A 26,405-nucleotide genomic window follows, 5' to 3' on the forward strand; every position below is an offset into this window, starting at 1 on the left:
GGGCCCTCAATTCAATCTCTAGGATAGCAAATAGCTAAAATACATTTCTTAAAGTAAAAGAGCAATAAAATTAAGAAATAACAAGACTAAAAGATAACAAGACTCGCCGGGCAGTGGTGGCGCACACCTTTAATCCCAGCACTCAGGAGGCAGAGGTAGGCGGATCTCTGAGTTCGAGGCCAGCCTGGTCTACAAGAGCTAGTTCCAGGACAGGCTCTAGAAACTACAGGGAAACCCTGTCTCGAAAAACCAAAAAAAAAAAAAAAAAAAAAGACTCTATTGCCTAGCATGTTGCAAGGCCCTGGGGTTTGATGTACAGTATAGAGGGAATGGGTGAAAGAAAGGAAGGGAAAAGGAGAGGAAGAAAGTCTAAGACCATCCAAGAGTATAAAGTACTAAAATTAAGGCGAATTTTTCCATAAGAAAGCAGAGAGCTACAGCTGCAGCTAAAACCCAATGAAACAGAAATCCAACTCAAGGGACTGAGAGATCTGTTGATCTTACAAAACCCAGGAAGTAACTACTGAGACCTGACGGTGGAGTTAGGAGAGTATCGGGGCTGTGCAGCCTCGCTTGAGATCAGTGTTATGTATGAATGACTGTCCAATGGGTCTCTGCACAAAGCAAAGCCCACGGAGGCCACCTCTCACTGGGCAAAGACCAGTGGGCTGCGGGGCAGCTCAGGACACTGCTGGACGCACACGGCTTGCAGGCTCTTTCCTCTTTCCTTGTGCTGTTGATTCTTTCGGCAGTTTTCAGTTTCACTCTGTCAGTCACACATGGGACAGCTGTCATTTTCCCTGGTAATTCCATTCTTTCTCAAATGTTCCCTAAGATCCAGCAGAGGGTTAATGCTTCTCAGATTCTGGTCCTTCTGTCTATGTGTTTCTTTTATTGGTTAATGAATAAAGAAACTATCTTGGCTTGCGATAGGGCAAAAGACCAGAGCTAGGCAGGGAAAACTAAAGTGAATACTGGGAGAAAAGAGGCGGGGTCAGATAGACGCCATGGAGCAGCAGCCAGAGTTGACATGCTGAAACTTTGCCAGTAAGCCATTGCCATGTGGCAATACACAGATTAATGGAGATGGCTTAATTAATATGTAAGAGTTAGCCAATAAGAAGCTAGAGCTAATGGGCCAAGCAGTGATTTAAGTAACATGGTTTCTGTGTGATTATTTTAGGGCTGAGCAGCCAGGGACAAATAAGCAGCCTCTCTCCTCCAACAAAATTCATTATCTTGAATTACTAACTGCAGTTCCTATCCCTGAGAACTTTTCTGACTCAATAGAGGAAAAAAATGCAATCAAAATATAGAATGAATATATACCACACACAGAAGTGAGTGTGTGTATGAAGTGCTGGAAGAAGAATTAGGTATGGTGGGATATGAAAGCAGTGCCTTATCAAAGTCTGCCTCTCACAGAGACTGAGATAAACAGGACCCTCTTATAGGTCAGGTAACTATATAAAAGCATTTTTTTTTTTTTGACATAGGATTTCTCTGTGTAGCCTTGGCTATCCTGGAACTTGAACTCAGAGATCCACCTGTCTCTGCTTCTTGAGTGATGGGATTAAAGACATGCACCACCATGCACAATATAAAGTCATATCTCACAAATAAGAAAACAACTGCTCGAATTAAAATATTGTTCTCCTTAGAGCAATGTATTCATGGCTCTAACCTTTGAACTCTGTAACTGAAGGAAGCTGTCAGCTGGCAAAAGTGCTGCAAGAGCAGGATGTGCCTACCTCGAAATTTAGTTCAGCTTGCAAAAAGCTGAACTCTAAATCTAGAATGAGATTATGCAGGGGATGAGAAAATGTGTTTGGGGAAGCATAAAGGGGAACAAGGGGGCTCTTATGATGACTACGATGTAATTCTTAGTAGTCAAAAATAGAAACTAATAATAAAACTGTTTATGTAAGCCTGGCAAAGCAAGCTCTGTTAAATATAAATAAAGACAGCTCAAAGTATTCAGGGCCACTCATGTGCAGTACATCTGTGGTCAAATTTTTCCTTGCACCCCTTCCCATTTCAGGACCTGAACTCGAGCCAAGGCTGGACTCCAGCGGGAGAGAACGTCTCCAAGCGTTCTACAGAGGATTACACAGAAACCAGGCTCTCAGAAAATGTCTATGAAATGAGGGTGGCTCAGCAGGCAAAGGTATCTGCCCCCAAAAGCCTAATAACCTCAGCTTGACGCCTGTGACACACATGGTGGAATGGCGGCACCCACTCCTGAAAGTTATACAGTAGCACAGCACACATTTACCCACCCACTCCCAATGCACAGAAAACACAAGCAAATACAATAAAACTTTTTAAAATACCACCCACGATGCTCCTCCTATGTCCTTCAACTTTGTGTCTCTCCCCCATCACACTTGCGGTCGGTCCTACAGTGTGATCAACCCAGGGCCTCGTATATGCTTAGCAAACACTACTACTGCTTCACCAGCCCAAGCTTTAAAATTCTTCTCCCATCCCTTTCAGCAAAGTTTTAGTACAAATCTAAACGGGAATGATATATATATATATATATATATATATATATATATATATATATATATATTTTCTAAAATGGAAATACTTTATAGAGTAAATATTTCCTAAAGCAAATGTACAAAGAAGAAAAACTGGCTTACCTGTGTGTTCACTACTTCTTGAGATAGTGTTTGGTTGAGTGGTGGGTACATTTCAAGTTTTATATTTAAAATTCCCACAGAAACTTTTGATTCTGTGCCTATAAATACAAATAAATATTTAAAAATTCTACTTAAAAACTTTATTTAAAATATAGAACTTTCAAGACTATACTAAAATACTTTAGGAGTAAGGTGTTTTATCACCTAAGTAGAGAGGTAATACTCAACAGTACACTTAATAGAAATGATTTTTACTTTTTACTAAAGCACGTACTTTAACATTAAATATATTCTTAGCTTTCTAAAAGCACTTTAAGGAACTTTTCTGACCTCATGAGTTTAGAATTCTTAAATTTATATCTTTAAGTACATAATTCTAACTAGACATCACATTATGTACAAAACCAAAGCAACTGTTAAGAACCTGTTCTGTCTCAATGAAACCAGAATGCATTCATACTTTTTATTATATACAGTATATATAATATACAGTAATTCCATCTACCCTTTCTTATCACATCATGTTTTCAACCCATGATTTTATATGTGTGTGTGTGTGTGTACATGCATATATATTCACACACACATATATGACTATTTAGTATTTTTTAAGCAAATTGGCATATACTTATTTCCAGGTCATTGTTATGATTACCATGTTAGGCCTATTTTTGTTGATTTTGAATTTTTTTTATCTTATAGTTATGAGTGTTTGCATGAATACCTATCTGTGCACCCTGTGCATCTTATGAATGCAGTGCCCTTGAAGGCCAGGTCCCCAGAGACTGCAGTTAACTACAATTAGTAGTGAGCCAATATGTGGGTGCTTTATATTGAATATGGGTCCTCTAGAAAAACAGTCAGTGCTCTCAAGCACTGAGCCATCTCTCCAGGCCCAGGCCTATCTATTTTTGAAGACAAAGAACTAGAAATCACTTTTAAAAACAAATTTCATGTGTAATGAGAACTTTAGGTCTTCTTATTTAAATACAGATATATTTTGAGTCTGACTTAAATTCCAAATTACTCCCAGCACTCGGGAGGCAGAGGGAGGCGGATCTCTGAGTTCGAGGCCAGCCTGGGCTACAAGAGCTAGTTCCAGGACAGGCTCTAGAAACTACAGGGAAACCCTGTCTCGAAAAACCAAAAAAAAAAAAAAAAAAAAAAAAATTCCAAATTACTAAGGCCTTACTGACCAAATTTAGCTTTTCTTTCTTTTCTTTGTATGTGTGCATACACATATGTAAATGGCTTTCCCCACTCACATGTGTGGAGACCAGAGGCTGAAGCTGGGTCCCTTCTACTAAACTGCTCTCAGCCTTAGATTTTGAGACAAAGTTTCTCACTCACCAAACCTGGAGCTCACCAATTAGCTGGACTGGCTGGGCTCTCAGGATCTGCATATCTTCGCTGCCATCAAGGGTTGGGGTTACAGATGCATGTCACCATGCCCAGCCTTTTATGTGGGTGCTAGGGGTACAAACTCATTTCTTGCCACCTGTGCAGCATCTTACTCACTGAGCTATCACGCTAGCCCCACGTTCAACTTGTATGGATAAGTTGTAACACCAGTGCAATTCCACAATATGGTATAGATAAAACATTAGTAGATCTTTGTTTCATTCGTTTTATGAGCTAACATATATTATAAAGTAGGCAGTAAGCAAAAGAAGGAAATAATAAGATAATGTACAACCTCTGCCTTGTATTATTCATTGCTACTGACAATGAACAAGTTATCACCTTTCAAATGTTACCTCTCCACTGTAATGGATTGGAGGAATATCTACTCATTCATCAATAACCGTTGATATGAAGGTGGCACGATGGTATAGGGAATAATCGTAGCATGAGGCAGGCCAACTATTCTATATAGGGAACTCAAGGACAACCCAGGATACACTGTGAGATTCCATCCACAATCAAAAACAAAATAGCCTGTAACCTCCCGGCAAGAACCACTGCAGTGATGGGGATGTACTGTACTCTGGGGCACACACGAAAGAAGCTTATGCAAACACATATTCATGCGTTTAAAAAAAAAATCCTAGGGCTGGAGAGATGGCTCAGAGGTTAAGAGCACTGACTGCTCTTTCTGAGGTCCTGAGTTCAATTCCCAGCAACCACATGGTGGCTCACAACCATCTGTAATGAGATCTGGTGCCCTCTTCTGGCAAGTAGGCATATATGCAGACAGAACACTGTATACATAATAAATAAAAATCTTTAAAAAAAAATCCTAGTTTTTTTTAAACCTCATATTTATTTAACAAAAAAAAAAAAATGTTGAACCTCCAAAATTTCTATTCATTTTCCAATGGGAAAAAAATTCCTTAGGATAAGCCAGACTGACTCTGAAGAACTATGGTGGCATTATTCTTCCTGATTATTTCCTAAGAAAACTCACTACTGAAATTCTCATAAAGGCCTGTTTTAAGGTCTCCCTCCTGTAAAGCCCTTAGGACGACATTAAATGTATTTACAGACAATCAGTATCTATAAAAAGGTGAGAGTGCAACTAATCATCATACCTACACCCATAAGTTCCACGGTCAGACTGGCCACTCCATTTTCTGAGCCCAAAACTGATCTCCATTCCAGAAAATAGGAAGCCACTAGAGTGGTCTCACCAAATATGTCTGTTTTGATCAGCACCATATGAATTGGATCACTTATCGATAACATTGTTGTTGAATCAGCCATTCTAGTTCCATCACCTAGCAACACAAACCAAAGGAAAAAATACACTATATTACATATTACTTAGGAACACAGAATCATTTCACAAGCTGAGGATGTAGCTAAGTGGTAGTGATTGTAGCATGCCCAAGGCCTTGAATTCCATACTCAGCACCAAGTTTACATGTGTGCACACACAAGCACTCAGGTACACACACACACACACTTTTACTGAAAAGTATACTAAAGAATCTTACATTCAATGAAATAATTTGGTGATATCTCTAAAAGTATGCCAGAATCGGGGAAAAATACCATGCCATTTCTGACTGATGTTTGACAGGACTGACAGAATAGGACGAGTTATTTAGAAGTTATTTCATTATGTTACTGACAGTAGTCAGTGCTTTCTGACCCATGAAAAATCTATTCTTCAAAAGAATGTATTATATAACACTACAAAAGAAAAGGCCATCAGCTAGGTGAGGTGGCACACACCTTCATTCCCAGCACTCTGGAATGAGGTGAGAAAATCTGTGAGTTTAAGACCAGCCAGAGCTACACAGTGAGATCCATCTCAAAAAAAACACATACACACCAAAAAGAGAAACCTAAAAATCCAGGGGGCTGGACAGATGGCTCAGTGGCTAAAAGCACTTGTTCTTGCAGAGGATATCTGTTCAATTCTCAGCACGGACATGGTAGCTCACAACCCTCTGCAGTTCCAGGGGATCTCATGTCCTCTCCTAGAATCTGTAGGCACTGCACATTGTGCACAAACATACATACATGCAGGCACAACACCTATACACATAAAAATAAGTATTAAAATAAACATATATGTCATTATTAATCCTCAAATTACATTCATTCTTCAACTCCAGAATTTATTACAGTATTTTCTATATAAATCTGAAAGATCCAGGGTCCAAGGAGATAGCTCAATGGTTCAAATATATACAGCACAATCAAGAGGACCAGAGCTCAGATCCTCAGAACTCACATAAATGCCAGATGTTTGATGTCCCTACCTCTACCTCCCAAGTGCTGGGATTAAAGGCATGTGCCACAACTGCCGAGCCCATTAAAAATTTTCTTTTCTTTCTTTCTTTCTTTTTTTCCATTTTGGTTTTTCTAGACAGGATTGACAGGATTTCTCTATGTAACAGTCCTAGATGTCTTGGAACTAGCTCTGTAGACCAGGCTGGCCTGGAACTCACAGAGATCCACCTGCCTCAGACTTCTGAATTCTGGAATTAAAGGCGTGAACCACCACCACCCAGTGTTCATTAACATTTTAGAAAGTTTTGGTGTGTGCACATGTGTATGTGTGTGGGGTATGCATGTGCCACAGCATTAAATGGAAGTCAAGGACAACTTGCAGGAGTTGGTTCTCTCCTACCACCAGGTGAATTCTGGAGCCAAACTCAGACCATCGGGCTTGTACAGCGGGAGCTTTATCAGCTAAAACCATCTTTCCAGCCCCTACCCCCATCTCTCTTTTCTAGGGTTTTTTGGTTTTTTTTTTTTTGGTTTTTCAAGACAGAGTTTCTCTGTGTAGTCCTGGTTGTCCTTGGAACGCTAGACCAGGCTGACCTCGAACTCAAAGATCCACCTGCCTCTCCCTCCCAAGGGCTGGAATTAAATGCTTGTCACTAGGCTGTCCTCCCTATTAAAATATTAATGGCCTACAGAAAGAGTTCTACAATAGCCAGGTCTACACAGAGAAATCCTATACTGGAAAAAAAATTTTTAGGGCTGGAGAGGTGGCTCAGAGCTTAAGAGCACTGACTGTTCTTCCAGAGGTCCTGAGTTCAATTCCCAGCAACCACATGGTGGCTCACAACCATCTGTAATGAGATCTGGTGCCCTCTTCAACCAGATTCAAACTTTAAATTACAAAACTGAGTGTGGTGACACACACTTGTAACTCCAGTACTTGAAGGTACAAAATACTGTATATGACAGATATGAGCAATTAACTTAAAGATACTTATCTATCATAATCAATCTCTCTCCTCCCTCACCCTGCAAGATCTGTCTCGCTATGGAACTCATTCATCTGACTGCCTCTGTTTTGAGAGCTGGGATTAAAAGTTGAGCCATCAGGCCGGGTTGACAATCTCTCTATAGCAGAAGCCATTGCAGTTGTTCTGCAATTAAAAAGCAAACAAATGTAGCTAGGTATCATTACAGTTTCTTACCTAAACTTTCTCTGTGAACTTCAAGCAAAAAGCCGTCATGAAAATCAGGTTCACAAGCACATGGAACAGGTTTTGAACGAAAGCGCTGGTTCCGATAATGTAAACATAAAGTAAAAGTTGAACAAACTTGTCCTGGTAAAGGCTCTGGTTCTTGCAGATGTTCCAAGAAAGCTTTTCCACCCAAAACCTGAAGGTAAAGATACCTCCGTGTTGGATCAATATTAGCTGCAAAGTGTAGCAACATATGAGGAAACTGCCAATAACTGAATGAGTGTGATCAAGACATTAGAAACGACGTGACAGAAATAAAGACTTTGACATAAATAAATCGCCAAATTTACTATGTAGCAGAATCATTTGTGTTATGGTAAGGAGAAATCTATGATATTCTTTACTGAGTTTATAGTTTCGATATGACTGAGAGAATCAAAGCCAAGGAGAGGTGTATCTTTGCTTTTTAGCTGTTTATTAAGCATATAATCACCTCCACAAACTAAGATCATTATCAACTTAGTAACTATATTTGTCAAATAATTATTTCACCACTAAAAAAGCAAGCACATATAGTTTTCATTTCTTTGTTTTTGGGATAGGGTCTCTCTGTGTATCCCTGACTCATTATATACACCTGGCTGGCCTCAAACTCACAGATATCCACCTGCCTCTGCCTCCCAAGTGCCGGAATTAAAGGTGGTATACGACCAGTTCTTATAAAATGTATCATTAAGACATAAGAAATCAATACTCCTTATTTTGGTTCAACAGTACTATACAGTGTATCATATACTTTATACAAAATGTTTTACCTAAGTTTTAGGTAAACTAATGACAAATTTTAAGTACTTCATTTTGAAAAGAAAAACTTGAAATCTTTTCTATCAAATGCCAAACACTATAGCATGTCCATTACCAACCACAACCAAATTTATGGTAAAAATATTTATGTATATACATACTTTTTTTTAATGTTGATTGCTTATCAAAAGCAACAGTTTGCTTTGGAGAAGGGAGTTCTTGATCAACACTCTCCTAGAAAAGCAGAGAAAAATACAAATTAGAAAATAAGAATTCTAGTTAAGAAGATGGCAGTGGCAGAACAAAACACCTTCAAAAAGAAAAGCAAGAGATTAGATCATACTGCCTCCAAAAGTAAAACCATACAGACTGGAAACAAATCAAAGCCTTTTTTTCCTAGCCTAATTAAAATTAAATAGCTGCATAGGGGCTGGAGAGATGGCTCAGAGGTTAAGAGCACTGGCTGCCCGTCCAGAAGTCCTGAGTTCAATTCTCAGCAACCACATTTGGCTCTCAACCATCTATAATAAGATCTGGTGTTTTCTTCTGTAGAACACTGTATACATAATAATTTTTTAAAAAAATTTTTTAAAAATTTAAAAAAATAGCTGCATAAAAGAGATCTAACTGGTAAAAGTCTAAAATGAAGGAATTCAATTGTCTTAATTTAAATCTTGCCATTCACAATTTTTTTTTAGAGTTTTTATTGTTGTAGTTTTGTGAGTGGTTTTTTTCTATATAGCCCTGGTTGTCCTGGGGGTCTCTATGAAGACAGACTGGCCTCCAACTGACAGAGATCTGTCTACCTCCTGAGTCCTGGAACTAAACGTGTGCATCACCAAGCCTGGTCTTAAAAACAAACCGTTACCTTAAACAAGGCTAAACTTCCTTTAAACCCTATATAACATTTGGCTTCCAGGAACAGTGGTATGCGCCATTACTCCCAGCACTTAAGAGGCAGAGATAGGCAGATCTCTGAGTTCAAGACCAGCCTTGTCTACTTAGTAGGTTCTAGGACAGTCAGAGTTATATAGTGAGACACTGTCTCAAAAAAAAGGAAAAAAATCCAAAAACATTCCACCAGGAATCGATTTTTAAAAAAGTAACATTTGGCCACCTGATGGCGGTACACACCTTTAATTCCAGGACTTGGAAGGCAGAGGCAGGCCAGCCTGGTTTACAGAGCAAGTTCAAAGACAGCCAGAATTACAGAGAAACCTTGTCTCGAAAAACAAAACAAAAACAAACAAACAAAAAAAAAATAAAAAGTAACATTCATGAAGCAGAGGTTGTTAATAGGTCAGTTTTTATAACAACCCTCAAAACCCAAAAGATGACAGTGTATTAATGTACCCAATTCTCTCGGGTATGAGTCCATCCTATTTTTAATAGGATATTATTCCTGTATTGAGGCCACAGTTTCTCATTATTGCCTCATTTTCAAACTAAGGCCTACTTACTGAGTGCACAAGACTACATCCCACTACTGACCTACTTGTACGGGAGATTTGAGGGGTTTATGTAATCAATTCTTTTCTTAAGGAATTTTCTAAGTGTATTTGTTTTAAAAACAGACCTAACTGAATAAATGACAGATCCACAGAGTGACAGAAGGAGTTTCTGCCACTTCTGAGAAAGGAAGATGTGTACACCTCCCATCCCATCAGCACTATCTGCCAACTCATGGTGGGGCCCACTTAAAACCTTAGAAAAGGAGCTAGGCTGTCACGGCACACACCTCTAATCCCAGCAGTCAGGATCTGAGTTCAAGGCTAGCCTGGTCTACATAGCAAATTTCAGGATAGCTATGGGTACACAAAGAAATCCTGCCTGGAAAAACAAAAAGCAACAACAAAACACCCAAAGAAAGAATATTACAGGAGCTGACTCAGTGGTTTAGAGCCCTGGTTGCTCTCACAGAGGACCTGGGTTCAATTCCCAACACCCTTTCAGACCACCGTGTCCAGGCAGGCATGTGGTACAGACTCACATGTGGGAAAAAACAACCATACAAACAAGTCTTTTTTAAAAACTAAGAAAACTGGAAGGGCAGTGGTAGCGCATGCCCTTTATCCAGCACACAGAGGTAGACGCCAGACTGGTCTACATATCAAGTTCCAGGACAGCCAGGGCTACACAGACAAACCCTGGCTCAAAAAACAAAAGCAAAAAAACCCTGAGTAAAATGGCTATTACTAGACAGAATGAACTTACAGTACTTTTACAAAAGAAGAGCCCCAAGTATGGGCCCTATAAGCAGATATTAATACTTTCAATGTGTTTGCCTAGAAAACTACTTACAGGCACAAAGTTAAGTTCTTTCATTACATCATCAATGATTCCTCGACGTCTAAGAGCTTTGATCAGATCTTCTGTTGATAAATGTTGTTGATCAGGTGCCAATTCTTCTCGTATAGTCTCGGCAAGAATTTCTCTGATTCTGCCATGGACATCCATCTGTGGAGGGAACACATTACAATTTACAGCATTATAAAACAGTTAGATACACTTCCAGAGTTTGAGGCTTCTAAAACTACCGGCAAATGCCAATAAAAGCAAGCTTTTAAGATGTGAAACATTCGAGCAAGATATAAGAAGCAATCTGAACCGGTTATAAACCAACTTTATTGCTGGTTGCCCACAAATAATTCAATAAAAACAAATCTTTAGAAAAGGAGTGGAGATTCAGAAGCAAAAGAAAACAAACCTGGAAGGAGGCAGAACCGAAAGCAACCGCTTATTCAGCTTGCAACTCTAAACTTATTTGCCACTCTGTTTTCTTGCCTGTACGATGGAAAAGCGAGACTGTCTAGAGGATTCGACAAAAGAAGCTAGCGACTCGGCACACAGCCTGGCGCACGAACGCACCATAAAGAGGCTTTATTACTTCAGCTTACAGGCAGCCGCCGAGCGCCGCTGGCTGAAACTCGCGCTTCTTTCTCCCCGAAGCCCGTTCGCTGTCACTCGTATGAGTGCCATGTCTCCCACAACTTCTTATCGCTGAGTGGGGGGTTCCTGCCTTAAAATAACCCTGACTTCTCGCCTCTCCATGAATTTGAGAAAACCATCAGCGATCGCCTCCGTCTCAAAGTCGTCCACACGCTGGCTGCAGAGCCCTCAGCGCTCCCTGCGCGTCTCTCACCCGGCAGATGCTTGCCCGCCCGGGCCGGGTCCAATGTCCTAGCTCGGGTCCCCACCGAGCGCCCGGAACCGAGCTCGGGGCCGGTCCGCCCGCGCTCCTCACCTTGCTCAGCTGCTGGTGGATGAGCTGCTTCAGCTCCGAGGCTTTCTCCGGAGGCAGCGACATGCTGACTCTGGCGCCTCGCGGCCGCCTCAGACGATGCAAGCGCGGAGCCCTTCGTCCCGAACACTCAGCATCAGTGGCGGGCGGAGCACAAAGCGGCGCGGCGGCGCGATAGCGTCAGACCGGGCAGGGCGGGAACCCGGTAGCCGCGGCGGCACAACGAACTGTTTTCAAACGGTGCGGACTGACAGACTCCGGGGTTGTCCTCCGAGCTGCCTGAGCGGCGCCGGCCACCGCGCCGCCGCTTCAGGGATTTCCCGCCCCCACGCGCGGTCCCCACGTCCTCGTGTGTCGGTTCCCCACCTGCGGCCCGGGAAGGGCAGCCGGCCGCGCGCTGGAGGCCTCTTTCCGCGCTGCGCTCAGGCAAAGCGCCGGCCGCCCGAAGGACCCGAAGGCCCCCGGCCGGTCACGTGCTCCGCCTCCTACGCTCCGGAGCAGACCTCTTTTTCCAGCTCCGTGCTCGTGCTTTTCTCCCGCCCGTCGCAATCATGTTCGTTCCCTGCGGGGAGTCGGTCCCCGACCTAACGAACTTCACACTCCTGATGGTGAGTCTCCACTTGAGTTTGGCGCTGTGGCCATCCGGACCCGGGAAACGCCACCTGGCCTTAGGAGAACCGGGCTCATGTTGCTGTCAGCGCCTTCAGAACTTGTCTGCCGGCTGTAGCTTTCGTTGCCTGTCTACTGTAATGTTTGTAGATATCAGATTGTACATAAGTAGCGCGGGGGAAATCCTTGAGTTTTATCCGTGAAAGTCTATTTTTCAGGTAGTTTGGTGCTGATCTAGGCCATCAATTGCAGTAACTACCTTAGCTAATGGGCAGTTGTCTTGGTTTAGTCATTTTTGTTACGCATTCTGTTACAGTGACTGTTAGAAGAGATGCTTGTCATCGAAGTTTACAATGTAGTTAGAAACACATGTACATCAGTAAAAGCAAACAATAAGAAGATGGAAGGTTGTAAAAGATACAGAAATGTGATCATGGACCGGAGGAAGGTCGAGAGTGCTTTGAACAAGACTGTATTCCCAGCACTCCAAGACTGAGGCTGGAAGGCGTCTGCAGAACATCCTGAAAGAGGGTTGCCTTTCCTGAATAAATAAACCAACCAGAACAACAAAAATTGCGGGTTAAGGAACTAGAGAAATGGCTCACTTATTAGAACCTGTAGGGTTCTTGCAGAGAATGAAGTTCAGTTACATTCTCACAGTGGCGTATAACTGCAACTCTAGGGGCCCTGACACTCTTGGGGGCTCCCTCGGGTAGCTGCGCTCACATGTGTATGTACTCACAGACAGACGCGTCATTTAAAAATGTTTTTAAACTTTGAAACGTTGACAGGAGAAACACAAGGGGCTTTTGATCTCTTAGACAAATCGGTGACCAAAAAGATGGGGCTAGGAGTGCCCTGAAAAAATGGATGCCTTTTAGGCAAAACCAAAAAAACTGAGTGCCATGTGGAGAGAGTAGGCTTGAGGCCCAGTGACCTAGAAGGGACCAGAGGAGAATGCAATGTTTGCTATAAAAGGAGAGACAGAGATCTCTTATGTTTCAAGCAAGTAAGGCTTTACAAAGTGTTCATTTGGGAGTGGCACCATTAGTAGGTGGTGGGGGGGGGGTAAGCAAGTTACTAATGAAATGTTTGCGGGGTGGTCAAATAACTGGGAGAAGTGGAAGTGGAGTTGCGGCCCTCAACCTGTGGGGTCAAGTCCCGCCACTCTTTGGTGTTGAACACTCTTTGGTGTTGAACGGCCCAAAAAGGCCTAAGATTATCTGAAAACACAGGTGTTTGTGTGACGATTTGTAACAGTAACAAAATTACAGAGTAGCAGTGAAAATAATTTTAAGCCCCAACATGAGGAATGGTGTAGAAGGGGGGCAGCATTAGGAGGGTTGAGAACCACTGAGGTAGCGCATATGTGTTTGTGTATTGGAGATAAATTCCTGCTTACACTGTAGTGGACCACTGCCAGAGCATTTTAGCTTTCTAGAGGCCTGAGAAGTGGCATGGCAATGAAGGTACTATGGCATCAAAAGTACACTTTTTTCTTTTAATTTTAAGAGTAAAAATACTATTGGGGTGGTGGTGGCACAGGTCTTTAATCTCAGCATTCAGAAGACAGATCTCTGAGTTCACGGTCAGCTGATCGACGTTTTGCATTCCAGGGCTACCCAGCGAGACCCTGTCTCAAAAAATGAAAGAAAATTGTTTTGAAAATTTAAAGGGGGCAGGGCTGGAGAGATGGCTTAGTGGTTAAGAGCACTGATTGCTCTTCTAGAGGACCTGGGTACAGTTCCCAGCACCCACATGGCAGCTCACAAATGGCTGATTCTAGTTACAGAGGACCCGGCTCCGGTGGCAAAACATCAATGCTCATAAAATTAAAAACAAATTTTGCAGAGGAATAAGTACTGTGGTATGTTTATATAATAGTGGACATAATCCATAGTATAATAAGACTGATGGTTATACCCAAAAGTAGCAAAATCCTTGAGGAAATTACAGAAAGTAACCAGGAGTCTGGGTCAAAATACCAGTGAGAGTGGAAAAGTAACCAGGGAAGACTGCCATTCAAAAGAAGGCAATGGCTGAAAGGGTGAAAATAGGCAGCCCTCAGCCATGGACTGAGGAAGGATCTCAGTTGTGTTCCTTGCCTTGGGACACATACATAGACTGTTATCTATGTTTAAAAACATAACAAGCAGCTTCAGAAGATGCCTCAGTGAGAGCTCTTATAGCTCTGTCTTGAGGATCTAGTATCACTGGCACTCACATAAAAACTGTGGCTTTGCTGGCCTGTAACCCCAGCACCGTGGAGGGCAGAGATAAGAAGGATCACTGAGCCTTCCTGGTCACCAGCCTAGCTCTGGGTTCACTCAGAGATCCTATCTCAAGGCACCAAGACAGTAACAGAGCAAGGTACCCACACCCAGCATTATCCACTTCTCTCCATGCATGTGTCTACAAGCACCTGTGCCCACACACCAGGAAGCTGCACTTACACACATGTGCGTCTGCGACACAAAATATATTTTTGGTGGTAAATAAAATTGTTTGCATATTACATTACTAGGTTAATTAGTAAAGGAAAAGTAAGAAAATCCTTGGTTTAAGCAAACTAGTAAATATTGCTCTTTTGTGAACTACAAAACAGGAGAAGTTTGGGCAGAAATTTAGCTTTGTGTGAATTGAGTGGCCTGTGCCATAAACACATGGCGTGATGGCGTGTCCAGTAGACCAGTAGATTAGAGTTCAGAAAACTCTTGTGCGGTAAAGGTAAATATTTGGCACTTTGAAGCCTTGGGGGGGGGTGGAGAGAGAGAGAGAGAGAGAGAGAGAGAGAGAGAGAGAGAGAGAGAGAGAGAGAGAGAGAGAATAGTGTAGCAGACTAACTGAAAGAAGACCCAAGATTTGGTTGTTGTTCATACCTCAGCTCTTCTCTCCTTGCTTTTTCCCTACCTTGAAAATACTGTTAGCAACTGTGGCTCTCCCCTTTACCTTTTTCATGAAGTCTGTAGCCTTTTGTCACCTAGAGTAAGCCTATTCTTGATCAACCTACTAAAAACAGCATACACACATACACTGTATTATTTCACGACATTACTGTACGTATTACTGCTATCACAAAACCCTTCCTTGGTAGAATGGAAGCTCTATAAGGGCAGGAAGTTTTGTTGGTTTGTTTTACTTTGTAAAAGAATCGGAGTCTTGCCGCATGCCTAAGCATAAGCATTCGGTATTCTTGCTATCTAAACTTAAAAGTGCTGCTAATTTTGATGATTCATAGAGCATATCTTTTTTATTTCAGCCAGCAGTATCCGTTGGAAATGTTGGCCAGCTTGCAATCGATCTGATTATTTCTACACTGAACATGTCTAAGATTGGTTATTTCTATACTGATTGCCTGGTGCCAATGGTTGGTAACAACCCTTACGCAACTGCAGAAGAAAATTCAGACGAACTCAGTATAAATACTGAAGGTATGTCATGGCATTTTTTTTTTTAATGTAGAGTATTTAGTTATTTGAGATACAATCTCACTGTATAATATAGGCTCTTCTGGAACTCCTGGCCCTCCTGTGAATGAACATGTCCAGCCTGAGTTCTTTTAAACTAGGAATAGACTCTAAGGAACAAAATATAGTGACACTTGAAATGCCATGGTGAAACTCACTGCTCTGCTAGTCTAAAACATTAATTAGAGGCTGGAGAGATGGCTCAGTGGTAAGAATCCTTGCTACTCTTCCAGAGGACCTGAATGCAGTTCCCAGCACCCACACCAGACTACTCAGAACCACTTTAACTCCAGCTGTGGAGGATCTGACATATCAGGGTCTCCACGGGGACTGTGTATGTGTGTGTACAACTAAATAAAAATCATATACTATATAAGGGTTTTGTTTTATTCTCTGGATTTTTTTGGTGGGGGGGGCAGGTATTCTCTGTGTAGCCCTGGCTATCCTAGAATCACTCTGTAGCCCACGCTGGCCTCGAGTTCACCGAGATCTGCCTGCCTCCGCCTCCTGAGTGCTGGGATTAAAGGCATGTGCCACCATCCAGCAAATTTCTTGACTTTAAAAATTAAAATTAGACTATAAACCAGACTTGCTGGCATACTCCTATACTCCAGCTACATAGTAAGTAAAACAGGATTCAAGCCAACCTGGGCTCATTGTAAGACCTGTTTCCAAAACAGTAAAGTAAAACAGCAAGACCTAAAGGAAGGGGAGGCAGAGGCAGGCGGATCTCTGTGAGTTCGAGACCAGCCTGGTCTACAAGAGCTAGTTCCAGGACAGGCTCCAAAGCCACAGAGAAACCCTGTCTCGAAAAACCAAAAAAAAAAAAAGACCTAAAGGAAGGAGCTAAAGGACGGTAGTTGGAAAGGGCGTAGCACTTAGAGCCTGTATGTTTTGATTACTCTTCATTTCATTCATTGAGGTAGAGTCAAGTAAACCCAGAGTCCCATGGCACAGCTAGTCTGGCTAGCCAGCTTGCTGTAGGGAATGAGCTGCCATGTCCACCATGACTGTATAATACATGGTGTATCAGTTAGGGTTTTCTACAACAGAACTGATAAAAATGCATATGTAATATAATATTAGAGTGGCTGACAGGGTCTGGCTGGTCCAAAAATGACTGATTCTAAAACGCCAAGAATCCAGGAGTTATTCAGTCAGTGAAGTTAGATGCTTCAGCTGGTTTTCAGTCTATATTGGAATCCTGAAGAAGAAGGTTCTTTTTGTTTTTGTTGTTTGTTTTTTGAGACAGGATTTCTCTTTGTAGCCCTGACTGTCCTGGAACTCACTCACTTGAACAGGCTGACCTGGAACTCACAGGTCCGCCTCCCTTTGCCTCACTGCATGGCAAAGAAGTAGTTTCTAATGCCAGCAAAGGAGTACCTCAGCAACGGGATAGATTAACTTACCAGCTAGAGTGAATGAGGGCTAACAGGCAAAAAGCAAGAGCTTCCTTTTCCATGTGGTTCTATGTGACCTGCCACCAGAAGGTGCTACCCAGATTTAGGGAGGCTCTTCCCGTCTCAGATGATCTAGTCAAATCCCTCACAGATGTGTTTTAGTTGGTTCCAGATGGAGTCAGGTTGACAAACAATGCTAACCATCACATGTGGGATCTAGGGATCCAGACTCAGTTCTTCACACTTATACACTAGTTCTAAAGCCTTTATTTTAACTGTTGAAAATATTTAAGTGCAAAAGCTATTATACTGGGGCTGGAGAAATGGCTCAGCGGTTAAGAGCACTGACTACTCTTCCAGAGGACACTGGTTCAATTCCCAGCACCCACATGGCAGCGCACAACTGTCTGAAAATCCAGTTACAGGGGATCTGACACCTTCACACCAATGCACATAAAATAAAGATAAATAAATCATAAGAAAAAAATTAAAAAAAAGCTATTATACTCAAATGTTACTTATCATACTAATAATTTCAACTTAGCAACTTCTTCATTGTAGCCTGTCCAATAATTTCCTTTCTTCTTCTCCTTGTAGTATATGCATTACCTTCTCGAAAGCTAGTGGTGCTTCAGTTAAGGTCAATTTTCATTAAGGTTGGTATATTTACTTTTTTTAAATTCATTAAAGTATAGCAACAAAACACAAAGTCAAACAAGCATCGAAAATCAAGACATAGAATCATTTCTCCTGTGTTATGTACACTAAGGAAAGGCCTGATTTTATAAAAGTTTTATAATATTTCAGTTTTGTTACTATCATTTAATTTTTATACTGGAAAGAATTGTGACTTGTAAGTTTTTATTACATTCTCAATTCGAGTAATGCTGTAGAAAAATTCTGGTATATGAATCGTTTATCAAAACTGCTCTAGTCACTACTCAATTTTATAAAACTATTGTCATCACTCAAGCTTCTGTTTCACTCTGCTCCCAACACCTCCACGAACACGTGACAGTCTGTGTTCCAACAGTCATACCAGTCATCTAAACCAGGTCAAATCACATTTTTCCTCCTTGAAGCCCTCAGGTGCCTGGAGCACCTAAATGGAGCCTGCTTGTTTGTTTCCTGGCCGCCCAGACCTGAATAATAACACAGAAACTATATTAATTACAGCACAGTTTGTCAGTCACTTTCTTCTGTATCCTGCAGAATGTCTGGCAGATTCTTTCATGACGCAGGAACCCTGAAGGACTATCTGACCTTTAGGCAAGTTCAGCAGTCATTTTTCTGTGGGTCCTGCATGTCCAGTTCATACAATATACCATCAAGCAGTCCAGGCAAGAGCAGTTTCTTACCCAAATGGCTAACAAACTCCTAAGGAGCCTCTTCAATGCCCATCATCCTCTTGGAGTAGATTGGTGCTGCCAGGAGCAGATGTATCTCATTGTCATGAAAAGTTCTCAATTCTTAAAACATTTTAAATGCTATATTCTGTTAGTTGATGAAAGGTTTGAAGAATACCTATCCATCTGAATATCTAGAAGACCTAACTAACATGACTACAAGCTTGACTATCATAGATGACTATCTATTAACCTGTATTTCTTTTTTTCTTTTTTTTTTTTTTTTTTTTTTTTTTTTTTTTTTTTTTTTTTTTGGCTTTTCGAGACAGGGTTTCTCTGTAGCTTTGGAGCCTGTCCTGGAACTAGCTCTTGTAGACCAGGCTGGTCTCGAACTCACAGAGATCCGCCTGCCTCTGCCTCCCGAGTGCTGGGATTAAAGGCGTGCGCCACCACCGCCCGGCTAACCTGTATTTCTTAATTATACATTATATTTTTAAATGAGCTGCACAAACACAATACCTTAATCAAGAGCAGAAATTTACATATAATAAAATTGACCTTAAATATGTATCAATAAACCAAGATCCATACCAGTGCAAAGTATTCATCTCTGTAGCACTCAGGGGCTTTCCGTCTCTCAAAATTAACTCACAGTCCTCTACAAGGACCTATGAAACTCTGGCTGACTGTGATAAAATAATCTCTAGCCCCATGTATATATCTATGTAGTCTCTGTAGGTACACATAGCAAGAGATTCAAGGCCAGCCTGATCTATAGAGTGAGTTCCAGGACTGCCAGAGCTACACAGAAAAACCCTGTCTCGAAACTCTACCCACCCCTTTCCCCCCAAAAAAACCACTGCCATGATTGCAGAGAATTCTGCTGGTAGCTGCCCTGCATAGCCAACCTACAGCCACACTGGTGCCTATGGTGGTAATGTTCAGACAATAAATTCACTCCCATCTCAGAGTCTCTACTAGTATGCTTTCCTGCTAAAGACTTGCTTCTCTTTAGTATTTGCTTACCTTCCCAGACCACATCATGTCTGCTCATCGTGTGCTCACTTCAGAAATGCTCATTACCTGCCGTACCGTGTATTTATTGCCTTGCTGGTGGAGAGTAAATTAGGATGACATTATGTCGTTCCATGCCTTGCCCAGCTCATAGGATAATGCTTTCACACACAGAAATTCAGTAAACATTTGTTGACTGGATTATTTATTATCTGTTCAGGAGGTCAGAAATACAGAAGGTTCTTATTTTTGTTTTTGGAGACCAGAGTCTGTTATGTAGTTAGAGTTAGACTCTGCCTCTCTGGTGTGCACTATCATGCCCTGTTAAGAGTTCAGTGGAAGATGTGGGGGGCACCTCTTGATCCCAACACTTGAGGCAGAGGCAGGTGGATCTCTGAGTTCAAGGTCACCATGGTCTACCAAGCAAGTTCCAGGACTGCCAGAGCTACATAGTGAGACCCTGTCTTGAACACCCCTCCAGAAAAAAAAAAGTTTACTGGGAAAGTTAACTGTAACATAGTTTCTATTTTTTTACCTAAATATAATATATGTGAAAAAGAATACAAGAATTCTTCCAAGTGAAGAAATAGAATATTATCAGCTATCCAAGAACACACAGTGATGAGGTAAATCATTATTACAGAGGTGACCGACCCCTAGAGCAGATGTTTCGTCAGTGTTCTGGGTGAGTTCGTCTGTGCCTCACAGTGGCGTGTTCATTCTCTTTCCTTGTGGCGTTGTTTTTAAGTGCACCATTGCACCACTCTTGCTACATTTATGTTTTTTTTCCATGATAGTGCTTTTGTATTTGTTTGTTGGGAGTGCGTATGCTTTTGTTTTTGATTTTCCAGTTTTGGAAATTACTCCCAGGGCCCTTGGTCTTACTAGGCAAACACACTTCATATATTTCATCCTTAAATGTCCACACAGCTTTGAGAAACAAGGACAGATACCCAAGCTTTGCTGAATGGTAGGTGGGCGGGGGGAGGTGTTTATAACTAAAAAGAAGACAACCACAGCATCATTCTTAACCCTGGCACTATTATTACTGTTTGGAAGTGCCATCCCGTGTATTTAGATCTTCCCAATTATTTTCAAAATCTTTATGTTCTAGATTGAGTCAAGGCTGGCACGTTACACTTGGCAGTTAGGTCTTTAGTTGGTATTCTTAACTGTCACCCTCATTCTGTTCTTCTCAGTATTGATTTCTCAAAGAAATCAAAGCCAGATATTCATTACTTTGCGTTCACCTGATAATTCCTTTTTTAAAATTATTCTGCTTATCTCTATTTGTGATCATAGTGCAATGAAATTTTTAATAAGAATACCTTGTATATAACTATGTAGTTGGTTATTAAGTACAATAGATTAAGTAAAGAAAAGGGAAGTTTTCCTTAGGATAGAGATCTACATTCTTCACAATTTGTTTTATGATTATAAAGATACTTTAAGTCATTAATCTTCGCCCATCCTTTTCAATTTAAAAGAAGTAGGTGGATTTGAGGTTACTGATCATTTTAATGTCAGTAAGTCATATTATTATCACCTGAAGTTGATAGATAAATGGTTACATAGGTTTTTTTTTTTACTCAGAACTCAATTTCTTGCTTTCTTTCTACTTTCTCAATGGCTTACAAAGTATAAATCCAAGTCATTCTGTGAAAAATTGCTGGCCTGGGTGAAAAGTAGCAGCTGTGCCAGGATTATTGTTCTTTCAAGCAGCCATTCATATCACCGTAATGATGTACAACTTCGAAGGTACGTTCTTGCCGTTGCTATGATTTTTTTTTGTTTGTTTGTTTTTTCGAGACAGGGTTTCCCTGTAGTTTCTAGAGCCTGTCCTGGAACTAGCTCTTGTAGACCAGGCTGGCCTCGAACTCAGAGATCCACCTGCCTCTGCCTCCCGAGTGCTGGGATTAAAGGCTGCGCCACCACCGCCTGGCACCATTGCTATGATTTACACGATGGTCATTTGTTTATTTAAAATTTAAATACCAGTTACATCCTTTCCTAGCTGGAATTTAGAGAGAAGGTAAAAGAAAGGTAAGAAGAGGGTAGATCCTTTAGCTTCTCTGAGGCTAGTACAGCTGGGTACGAGGAAGATAGCTTCTCCCAGCACAAGGATCACACCAAGGTCTTGTGCACAGCAAACACTGTCACTGATTGAACTATCCTCCCAGCCCCTCAATTAACTAAAATCATTTGAAACCAACATTATTTCTCTATATTGGAATTATTTTTATTTGTAGAAATCATTTTAGTACCCTAGTATGCCAGTAATTTCATGTGTTTGTATTGGGCGAGGAAGTATGGATGAAATCCAGGTTGTATGGGTATAGTGTATGTGTTTGTGTGTATGTATGTATAGGTGTGTGTGTGTGTGTGTGTGTGTGTATAGAGAGAGAGAGGGAGAGTGTGTGTGTTAAAGAGGAGATCCAAAACAGCACCTTCTACACACCAAATCTCTACCTCTGAGAAACATCCATCCCAACCCCCCAAAAACTGAGGGTTTTTTTTTTTTTTTCTGGTGTTTTTTGTTTTGTTTTGTTTTTGTTTTTGTTTTTTTGCAGGGTTTCTCTGTGTAGCTCTGGCTGTCCTGGAACTCACTCTGTTGACCTGGCTGACCTTGAACTCACAAAGATCCACCTGCCCCTGCCTTCCAGGTTAAAGGTGTGTGCCACCACCACCTGGTTCAGAGTGAGTTCTTAAATATAAAAAAAGACAAAATTTACCAGAAATAGAAATAAAAGCTTTTATACTTTATCCCAAAGTTAATAAAGTAGTATATGAACTATAATTACTATTCTAAGATGTGACTTGTTTGCTTCTTTGTTTTTTGAGATGGGATTCTCTGGTATTTGTAACTTTTAAAAAATATATGATTTTTCTAGTACTCCCTTCCGGTACCTGCTTACACCTTCTATGCAAAAGAGTGTTCAAAATAAAATAAAGAGCCTTGACTGGCTAGAAATGGAAAAAAGTAAGTGCATTCCTGAAATGAGTGATTCTGAATTTTGTATCCGCATTCCTGGAGGTGGCATCACAAAAACACTCTATGACGAAAGGTGAGTTTGTCTCTTTGTGTCTCACTGTCTGTGTAGCCCAAGTCGGCCTTGAACCCCTGATCCTCCTGTTTCCACTTCCCAAGTGCATGGGGTCTTTAGCTTCCTTTAATAGCTCAGCCTGTGATCTTCCTGTAGTTACCTTCCAAGTGCTAGAACAAAAGCATGCATCACCAGACTGGTTTATCTCTGTCCTTTTATAGTGTTTAATCCTTTACTAAACAATTGCTGACGAGGATGTTTGTTCTTTGTGTGTTTTACAGCTTTTGTTTGCCATTTCTTATGTTACTTGATGTTCTGTAGTGATAGACTTTGATTCTTTTCTCTTTTCCCTCTGTGTCGTATAGTTGTTTGTTGTTCAAAGGATTGAACTTGGGTCCTCGTGAAAGAGTTTATGCATGCTTGCTCTCTGCCTCTGAAATAGACTTGTAACCTTTCTATATGGTCACCCTGGTAGTTACACATGCACCTCCAGGTTATGCGGCTGAAACTAAGCACTGACATCAGCTGCGTAGAACTCAGTTCTAAACAGCACTGTTCAGCGACATACATTTTGCCTTTTTATTCAATGCATAAAACAACATGGGTTTATAATTGTTTTAGACATTTGTGTACAGTTTGTTTTGATTAGTCTACAGAAGGAAATGAATTAGGAGAGGTGAAAACTATCATATTTCTTTCAGCCTTCCTTTCACGCGCATTACAGAAGGCATCTGTTGACGTCCAGTACCATATGTTTGGCTCTACCCTCTGCTGGGAAGAGATGGAAATGAGCCCCATCCCTGTGTTCCTCAGATAGACTTTTGTGAGCCACAGCTGCCTGTGGACAAACACCTCCTTTCTCTAGTCTGGGCTACATTGTGAAACTGTCTTAGAAATAATCAATCAGAAACCATGAGAAAAAAAATAAATAAAAAAAATAAAAAAAAAAAAAAAAGAAATAATCAATCAGGCTTGTTTGCTTTTGCAGACCCTGAAGGAGTCATTGTAGCTAATAACTGTAATAAGTAATACCAACATGATGGTGCTTGGCACTTTTCTGTACTGTTGATGCATGATTCACTACAGATACATTTACCTTTGATAACCACATAAGAAAAACAGTTTAAAAGCTATGAGCTTAAATGACTTCCCAACAGCTATACACATAATAAATAGAGCCAGGATTCAAACAAAGGGATCTAGCATTCTGCACTTTTAGCTTTTTAAATCTCTTCACTGGCAGGGCTAATCCCCATGGTGCATGGCACATTAGATTTTATTCTTGATTGAACTTCTTCCTTGTTGTTTATGGATTTTTTTTAAACGTTCTTTTTTTTATTTATTTATTATGTATACAATATTCTGTCCGTGTGTATGCCTGCAGGCCAGAGGAGGGCACCAGACCGCATTACAGATGGTTGAGAGCCACCATGTGGTTGCTGGGAATTGAACTCAGGACCTTTGGAAGAGTAGGTTGTGCTCTTAACCATTGAGCCATCTCTCCAGCCCCCTTGTTTATGGATTTTTATGGGTTTTTTGCCCCCTTCCCACTGAGGTAGGGATTAAACCCAGGTCCTCAGGAATGCTACTTCTGCAAGAACTTTCCACTGAGCCAGATCTCTAGGCCCTCCTGATTTTTATTTTGAAAACATTTAAAATTTCTCTCCCAAAAACTGTATGAGCTTTTCAGTTTGTTTTTCTGGAACAATTTATTTATATTATGTTTATGTTTCATTTCTTTCCTTTTTTTTTTTTTTTTTTTTTGGACACGGTTTCTCTGTAGATTTGAGGCCTGTCCTGGAACTAGCTCTTATAGACCAGGTTGGCCTTAAACTCACAGAGATCCGCCAGCCTCTGCCTCCCAAGTACTGTGTTTAAAGGTGTGCATCACCACTGCACAGCTCAAAGTAAGCTTTTGAAGTAGATCAGAACACATTTCATGTATTAATGGCTAAAAATAGAAAGGTTGGTTTTCCCTGAGAAAGAGAATGAGGCACCTACTTGCCTCATTCCCCGGCTCCTGGGAATTAGAACATATATGGGACAATAGGCGGTAAAAATAAATCTTTCTTACAAAGTGATTTCTTTTCTTTGTCTAACATGAGGCATGCTAACTTAACTGTAAAGATTCACACGCTACAATAAGCATCTCGTATCAGGAGAAAACACTGAATTGTTCTTCTTATTTCTTGTAGCTGTTCTAAAGAAATCCAAATGGCAGTTCTGCTGAAATTCGTTTCAGAAGGGGACAATATCCCAGATGCAGTCAGTCTTGTCGAGTATCTTAATGAATGGCTTCAAATAGTCAAACCGTCTGTAAGTCTCTGATCTGACTCGTTCTGTGTTCATTAACTTGCATTTTATGTGTAAGTAGACTAAAGAGATGAAAGTTTGTTCAGTAAATAAACATCTTTACATAGTTTTGAGCCAAACTTGAGAATAAGGGAGGACAGTTAACTGATCTGTTATCTCATTGTTTGATTAAGGCAGATTTCCAGACAGGAAAGCCCTGCATTCCTCAATGTGCTCACTGTTCATGTCACAGTATTTGTGACAACAGCTTTTTGTTTTGTGGTTTTGTTTGGTTGGTTTACTTTGTGGTACAGGTTCTCTCTATGTAACTCTGACTGTTCTAAAGCTTGAACTCTGCCTCCAGTGCTGGAATAAAGGGTGTGCTCCACGTGCTGCCCCAGGCAGCTTCTTATAATAATAAACCAGAATTCTGTGCAGCTCAGTGCTGTAGGAAAGTATGTTGCTGTGGCCATGTGAGCAGTACCATGGCTGTTGAGTATACTATAATTGACATGTCTTTTCCTGTCATGGCGTGAATGCTATACTCTTAGTTAGGGTTTCTATTGCTGTGACAAAAAACAATGACAAAAAAGAACTTGGGGAGGAATGGGTTTGTTTGGCTTACACGTCACCATTGCTGTTCATCACTGAAGAAAGAATAGGAACTCAAACAGGGCAGGAACCTAGAGGTGGAAGCTAATGCAGAGGCCATGGAGGGAGCTGCTTACTGGCTTGCTTTCCCTGGCTTGCCCAGCCTGCTTTCTTATAGAACCCACTACCACCAGGCCAGGGAGGGCACCACCCACAGTGGGTTGGGCCTTCCCTCATTGCTTACTAGTTGAGAAAATCCCTGACAGCTGGATCTCTTGGAGGCATTTCCTCAGCTGAGGATCCCTCCTCTCTAATAACTATAGCTTGTGTCAAGTAGACACAAAATTAGCCAGTACATATACTCCGAGAAATGAGCCTTTACATCATACAAAGAGCCACGGGTCAAGAGGGATGTTGTACACCTTTAATCCCAGCACTCAGGTGGGAAGTAGGGAATATATTTGAGATGAAGGTTAGAAACATTATTTTATATAATTATGTACAAAACTTGTTGCTTTAGCCACAAGTGTCAGGACCAAAGGAGATTTGAGTGGCGATATTAAAGATAAAACTGCCTTTTACTGTTCTGTTACAGAGTAACAACCCCACAGCATCTGCCTTGCCATGGAAGATCCCCAGCTCTTGGCGTCTCCTCTTCGGCAGTGGCCTTCCTCCTGCACTGTTTTGATCAGTTTTGAGCCTTCGCCCTCATCCCAAAGAAATCATAAAATGAGCTGCTGGATATATGCTATACAGAAATTTATGCTTTCGGGGGATATGTTAGAAATGTTTTTCACAGAAAAACCTCAAAGAAAAGAGGTTATAGTTGATATACTTGTTATATACAGTAAATGTAAATTTTGTATAATAAAACTTTATTTCCTAAGCAGTTTATCTGAAAAGTATCCCTTTTTAAATTAGTACTGTATTAACTTCCTGTTTTTACTATAATAAGCTATCACACGCCTAGTGGAATGGAGCCATGAGTTTATTTTGTGCAGTCTACAGGGCTGCAGTCCAGCTGGTATCAGAGCTGCTTTTCTGCAGGATAACTGTTACAGTGATGTCAGAGTGA

The 26,405-nt window shown here is 41.1% G+C and overlaps 2 protein-coding genes across 2 annotated transcripts in view; one reads left to right on the plus strand and one right to left on the minus strand.

Annotated features, from left to right (window-relative positions):
* Cep76 (centrosomal protein 76) overlaps positions 1-11,780 on the minus strand; it is a 28,093-nt gene extending 16,313 nt beyond the window's left edge. Inside the window, exons 1-6 of the mRNA XM_038332066.1 lie at positions 11,571-11,780; positions 10,628-10,783; positions 8,488-8,560; positions 7,532-7,756; positions 5,180-5,365; positions 2,649-2,746 (exon numbers count right to left, since the gene is read on the minus strand). Coding sequence (XP_038187994.1) covers positions 2,649-2,746; positions 5,180-5,365; positions 7,532-7,756; positions 8,488-8,560; positions 10,628-10,783; positions 11,571-11,633 — 801 coding nt within the window. The 5' untranslated portion in view covers positions 11,634-11,780. The remainder of the gene's footprint in view (positions 1-2,648; positions 2,747-5,179; positions 5,366-7,531; positions 7,757-8,487; positions 8,561-10,627; positions 10,784-11,570) is intronic.
* A 256-nt stretch (positions 11,781-12,036) lies between these two features.
* Positions 12,037-26,219, plus strand: Psmg2 (proteasome assembly chaperone 2). Its single transcript, XM_038332082.1, has 7 exons — positions 12,037-12,175; positions 15,436-15,607; positions 17,641-17,699; positions 21,043-21,161; positions 22,295-22,468; positions 24,643-24,763; positions 25,926-26,219. The coding sequence occupies exons 1-7, from the start codon at positions 12,119-12,121 to the stop codon at positions 26,016-26,018; spliced, it is 795 nt and encodes a 264-aa protein (XP_038188010.1). The 5' UTR covers positions 12,037-12,118; the 3' UTR covers positions 26,019-26,219.
* The last annotated feature ends 186 nt before the right edge of the window (positions 26,220-26,405 follow it).

The sequence above is a fragment of the Arvicola amphibius genome, chromosome 5 (genome assembly GCF_903992535.2).
Source record: "Arvicola amphibius chromosome 5, mArvAmp1.2, whole genome shotgun sequence".
NCBI classification, from domain to species: Eukaryota; Metazoa; Chordata; class Mammalia; order Rodentia; family Cricetidae; genus Arvicola; species Arvicola amphibius.